At 43.9% G+C, this 5,620-nt stretch overlaps 1 protein-coding gene across 1 annotated transcript; it reads right to left on the bottom strand.

Annotated features, from left to right (window-relative positions):
• Nucleotides 1-579: 579 nt before the first annotated feature.
• LOC118345778 (probable pectinesterase/pectinesterase inhibitor 21) lies at nt 580-4,352 on the bottom strand. The gene is made up of 3 exons (XM_035687026.1): nt 4,275-4,352; nt 1,714-4,114; nt 580-1,457 (listed from the first exon to the last, which is right to left on the bottom strand). Exons 2-3 carry the CDS (start codon nt 4,082-4,084, stop codon nt 766-768), a joined length of 3,063 nt encoding a protein of 1,020 aa, XP_035542919.1. The 5' UTR covers nt 4,085-4,114; nt 4,275-4,352; the 3' UTR covers nt 580-765.
• Between the last annotated feature and the right edge of the window lie 1,268 nt (nt 4,353-5,620).

Below are 5,620 nucleotides of genomic sequence, written 5' to 3'. Positions count from 1 at the left end.
CAACTAAGAGGAAGAAAGGGCTCCGGTGACACGTCCGAGATCACTCCGATGTCAAAGTAAATGAACAATCTACTAGTGATGAGAATAATTCTAAAGATCATAAAGAACACTCAAAAAATTTCAGAGAGAGACCTCCCGTAGAAGGGATGACCGTTAGCTATTTTTAGTTTTAGACAAAAGTTTAAAATATTATTATTGTTTTAAGATTTGAAAAAATTGAATTGTTTATTATATTTTATGTGATAGTTGAAGAAAATTATAATGATGAGATGAAATGAAAGATGATTTTTGTATTTATCTCATGTCCCAAACAATTTATATTTTTGATCGATCCAACGGTGTGTCAGGCCTACGTAAAATGTTTAAAGAGGGCTGCCAGAGCCAAGTACGTACAGTTGTATAATATATGTACGTGATATGAATATCGTATCGTTGCGTCATAAATTTGCAATACATTATTCACAAAATGAGAGGAGATAATAAAATCATTAATTAACCATGAATGCAGATTGAGATATAGTTTCTCCTATATATATATATATATATTTGACCTCAGCATGATGGGGATTCACATGAACATCAACATGAAATTTCTCTCATTCTTTGGCTTTATTAACGATAATGATCTGGTGCTACGTACAGTTCTTCAGAAGGCAAGAAAAATAATGATGGGGGCAAAAATGTAGATAGCTTAATTAATGAAGGCGGAGACCGGTTTAATCCTTTATATATAGAGGACTAACTATGAGCTGTTATCTTCGCGAATTACATCAAGCCAGAAACGTAAGGCACTCCAACGGGCTTGATCCACTTATCGCCACCAATGAAGGTTCCAGCAGTGAATTTCTTAGCATGTTCCAAATTGACCTTCTTGATGCCTCGCCATTTGACTCTATTGGTCGTGGCCGCACCAGGACCATCGTTGTCGATCTCAGTGTAGAAGAGTGTGTTGAGAGCGAAGTCACCCATCCATGGCAACCACCCCTCAGGCTGGATGAAGCCCTCGATATGACTCTGCATAATGATGGTTCTTGAATATTGCTTCCATGGTCTACCAAGGAAAGCCTTGTTCTTATCCTTGAGTGGGAGATATGCTGGTTCGGCGGTGAATGTGCAGCCCTGAAGGACGAGGGCGGTGGGCTCGCGCCTGTCTATCCTCCCTTGGGCTGTTACGATGCACTGCTGGTTGTCCATTGGCTTCCTGACGATCATCTTGCAGTTTTGGAACACTGCGGCTGCGTTGCCAAAAATGAAGTCGATGGTGCCGGAGATGGTGCAATCTCGATAGAATTGGCGGTGGGTGTGGGCATAGAGGGTGTCTTGGTACCCATCCATCTGGCAGTTATAGAAGATGGACATGTCGGATTGGACGCGTAGTGCCACAGCCTGGTGCTTCTCAGCTCCTGCAGAGTTCTCGAATCCAATGTTCTTGGCCAAGAAGTTGCTTCCAATCGCCGCTGCAACAACCAAAAGATAATAAACCCTCTAAGCTATCATAAAATATTTGGAAAAGGAAATAGAATACATAGGCTCAAAACATACTCTCCTTTGTAAGCGATGGCATAATAATTAAGATACATACTAAAAAAACGTGTAGCAAACCTTAGAAGAAAATGGAAGATAGGCTCAATATTGACTAGTCTCTTTTGTATTTATTTAATTTAAACTGAGAGGGAAAGAGAGGCACAAAGTGATATGCATATATGTACTTACAAACTGTGGCAGTCTTGAACGTGGGGGTTCCATCGACGAAGTTCTTATTTCCTGTGATCTTGGTCTTCGTGGGGCCATCTCCAATCATAGTAACGTGGGTCATGTGCTTGTCAAGCATGACATGCTCCTGATAAACTCCTTCCTTGATATAAATCACGAAGGTCTTGTTGTTGTTCTTGGGAATGTCCATGAGTGCTTCATTGATGGTCTTATACTTGCCACTTCCATCCTTTGCCACCACTACGTCAGCCTTGATGTCCCCTGTATTGGTAGACCCCAGAAGCTTCCTTTGACGGCCATTGATCCATGCAGGGAGGTGCCTGTCATCGAGATCATCGTCGAAGCCGCTTCCATTATCCCAAAGAAGCCGGCGGTTGGTGGACTCCATGTTCCTCTGCCTGTCATCGAGATCATCGTCGAAGCCGCTTGCATCCCAAAGAAGACGGCGGTTGGTGGACTCCATGTTCCTCTGCCTGTCATCAAGATCATCGTCGAAGCCGCTTGCATCCCAAAGAAGCCGGCGGTTGGTGGACTCCATGTTCCTCTGCCTGTCATCGAGATCATCGTCGAAGCCGCTTGCATCCCAAAGAAGCCGGCGGTTGGTGGACTCCATGTTCCTCTGCCTGTCATCGAGATCATCGTCGAAGCCGCTTGCATCCCAAAGAAGCCGGCGGTTGGTGGACTCCATGTTCCTCTGCCTGTCATCGAGATCATCGTCGAAGCCGCTTGCATCCCAAAGAAGCCGGCGGTTGGTGGACTCCGTGTTCCTCTGCCTGTCATCGAGATCATCGTCGAAGCCGCTTGCATCCCAAAGAAGCCGGCGGTTGGTGGACTCCATGTTCCTCTGCCTGTCATCGAGATCATCGTCGAAGCCGCTTGCATCCCAAAGAAGCCGGCGGTTGGTGGACTCCATGTTCCTCTGCCTGTCATCGAGATCATCGTCGAAGCCGCTTGCATCCCAAAGAAGCCGGCGGTTGGTGGACTCCATGTTCCTTTGCCTGTCATCGAGATCATCGTCGAAGCCGCTTGCATCCCAAAGAAGCTGGCGGTTGGTGGACTCCAAGGGCTTCCTCTGCTTGTCATCGTGCCGTTCGTCGAAGCCGCTCCCATTATCCCAAAGAAGCCGGCGGTTGGTGGACTCCATGTTCCTCTGCCTGTCATCGAGATCATCGTCGAAGCCGCTTGCATCCCAAAGAAGCCGGCGGTTGGTGGACTCCATGTTCCTCTGCCTGTCATCGAGATCATCGTCGAAGCCGCTTGCATCCCAAAGAAGCCGGCGGTTGGTGGACTCCATGTTCCTCTGCCTGTCATCGAGATCATCGTCGAAGCCGCTTGCATCCCAAAGAAGCCGGCGGTTGGTGGACTCCATGTTCCTCTGCCTGTCATTGAGATCATCGTCGAAGCCGCTTGCATCCCAAAGAAGCTGGCGGTTGGTGGACTCCAAGGGCTTCCTCTGCTTGTCATCGTGTCGTTCGTCGAAGCCGCTCCCATTGTCCCAAAGAAGCTGCCGGTTGGTGGCCTCCACGGGCTTCCTCTGCGGGTCAGCGAGCTCTTGATCGAAGCCACTTCCATTATCCCAAAGTAGCTGTCGATTAGTGGACGTTGGGTCCTTATCATGTGGTTCATCATATGTTTTACGGAAGCCGGCCCCACTAGGATCCTCATCCCAAAGAAGCCTCCGGTTCAACCCTGGAATTTGAAGATTGGTCAAGACATTCGAGATCTCGGTCACCATGGCAAGGCCATTCTTGGTGAGTTCTTGTGTAGTCTTCAAAACCTCCTTCATCTTGTCCCCGGCATCACCCGTGGTGTTCTCGAACCCATCCAAGCAAGTCTGCTCGTAGGTGATTGCACCACTAAGCCAGACCTGGAGGTCGGCAACGTAATCGTCGAGCTTGCTGACGTCGAAGGCACCGATCTTGTTGAAAGACTCTTGGAGATCATCGATGGCATAATCAAGGAGCTCTTTGCAGTTCTCCAAGGCTTGAGATGCTCTGGGGTCCTTGGCTAGATTTTTTAATGTGGTGGAGTTTGCTATTGCTGCATGAATTTCCTGAACTGTGACATGGAAGCCGATCTTGATAAGCTCTTTAGGGTCGGTGACGTTCCCAGCCGCCGAGGACAAGCTTTTCTCGCAGGTTTCTTTATAATCAGTGGGCTGGCAAATGGCCTTAACTGCCTTCATTGATGTTGAAACCTCGCCATTGCCATCAGATTTAGATGATCCATCAGCCTTGTTGCGAGTCGCGCCAACGGCCACAGCAGCTACCATGGCCACCAGCAAAAGGGAAGAGACGCCAATAATGGCATACTTCTTGTGTTTCTTCTGGTGTCCATGGTTGGATACATCATTGTATCCTCCAAAAGCCATTTTTTTAAGAATGTTTTTTCTTATAAATCACTGAAGGAAAAACAAAAATATTAAGAACAATTAGTAATTAAGATGCATGTGCGTGTGGATATATATATATATATATATATATTTTTCTAATTATTTTATAAGGTCTATTCCTTTGATCATACTATTACAATACAAGATGGCATGCAACGTACGTACGTACCTTCAAATGAAAAGACACTACAGAGCTGCTGGGGCAGTCTTTTTTGGGCAGGGTTTATGATGCCCCTTGCTCTGACATATTATATTTTGTGGATGGAGGCATATTTAAATTAAAAGGAGAGGTCAACCGAAAATATCGTTACAAACGTGTGGTAGAAAAGTCCTCACAAAATTAGATCGTTAGTTACAAATGTTTTCCAAATTTGAGAGCCTCGCATTAATCTTAGCCACTACTGTTTATTTTTGGTCCATTTTTTGCGCATAATCATCCATCCTAGCTAGCTAGCTAGCTACTATTATTTCTTTCTGGTCGAGGCTTTCAAATTCTTTCTAATTTAATTTGTATCAAGACTAGCGACTTGGACCATATATAGACAACCATTTTTCGACGATTTATACCCTTATTTTAGATAGCCATCAAGATCAACCAAAAATAATATTACATGAGTACTCATCATGTGGAACAATCGTGACAGCAATTAAGGTTGTGATTGAAATTGCAAAGTCTAAAAAAAATGATAGTTAAGATATATGAGAAAATATATAATTGTGCAACCGCCACGTAATCGTTTTGAAAAAAGTGAATAAAACATGAGATCCACATGAAAAAAAAAAAAAAATTTAATAGTGAACCTCACACTTTTTCAAAATGATTACGCAACGGCGTTTACGCACTTTACAATTGTATGTAAAATTACTCTTTCATCTTTCTTTGAGCTTAAGAAAGAAAACAACTTAATTCGTTGTTTATCCTCATGCATGATGAATTTTTGAATTGCTTTTGCTGCTTCAAGAAGATTTTCAAGTTTAGACGTCGGTCGATTACAATAGAAATTACCCTAAATTTGATCCCAACTTCTGATTAAAGCTTTTTACATATATGCACGGAAGTATCTGATCTTACTGACTATATATATAATGTGGCCTCTTTCAGAAGGGTCTAATTGGAGCATGACAATTAATGTATATTATAAAGTTTTTTCAACCTTTGTATCACACAATTATCAAAGTTATCTAAAAAATATCAGACTTCAAGTGATTTTTCCCCATGAAGAAGCAGCTGGCATGGGATGGGAGTTCAAGCGCTCGGTATAATTTTGACAACCAGTCTGATAAGCAACATTAAGTATTCTCAAATCTCTGCCAAATTCAAAGCACTGCATGAATTTCCAGAATAGAACCCAAAAACCCAAAAAAAATAAGGACTTTTTTACCACTTGGAATGTGTCGAGCGAAGGAAATTAATGTGGTCGGACTGTGTTCCCACTCAATGGACAATACTGGCTTGCCCGACCCAAGTCGAGAGTTGAAGTTTGAACCATGTGACTCGGGCAAAGGCCTTGGGCT

Source organism: Juglans regia, unplaced genomic scaffold (assembly GCF_001411555.2).
Source record: "Juglans regia cultivar Chandler unplaced genomic scaffold, Walnut 2.0 Scaffold_45, whole genome shotgun sequence".
NCBI classification, from domain to species: Eukaryota; Viridiplantae; Streptophyta; class Magnoliopsida; order Fagales; family Juglandaceae; genus Juglans; species Juglans regia.
This window is presented reverse-complemented; position numbering and strand designations above follow the sequence as displayed.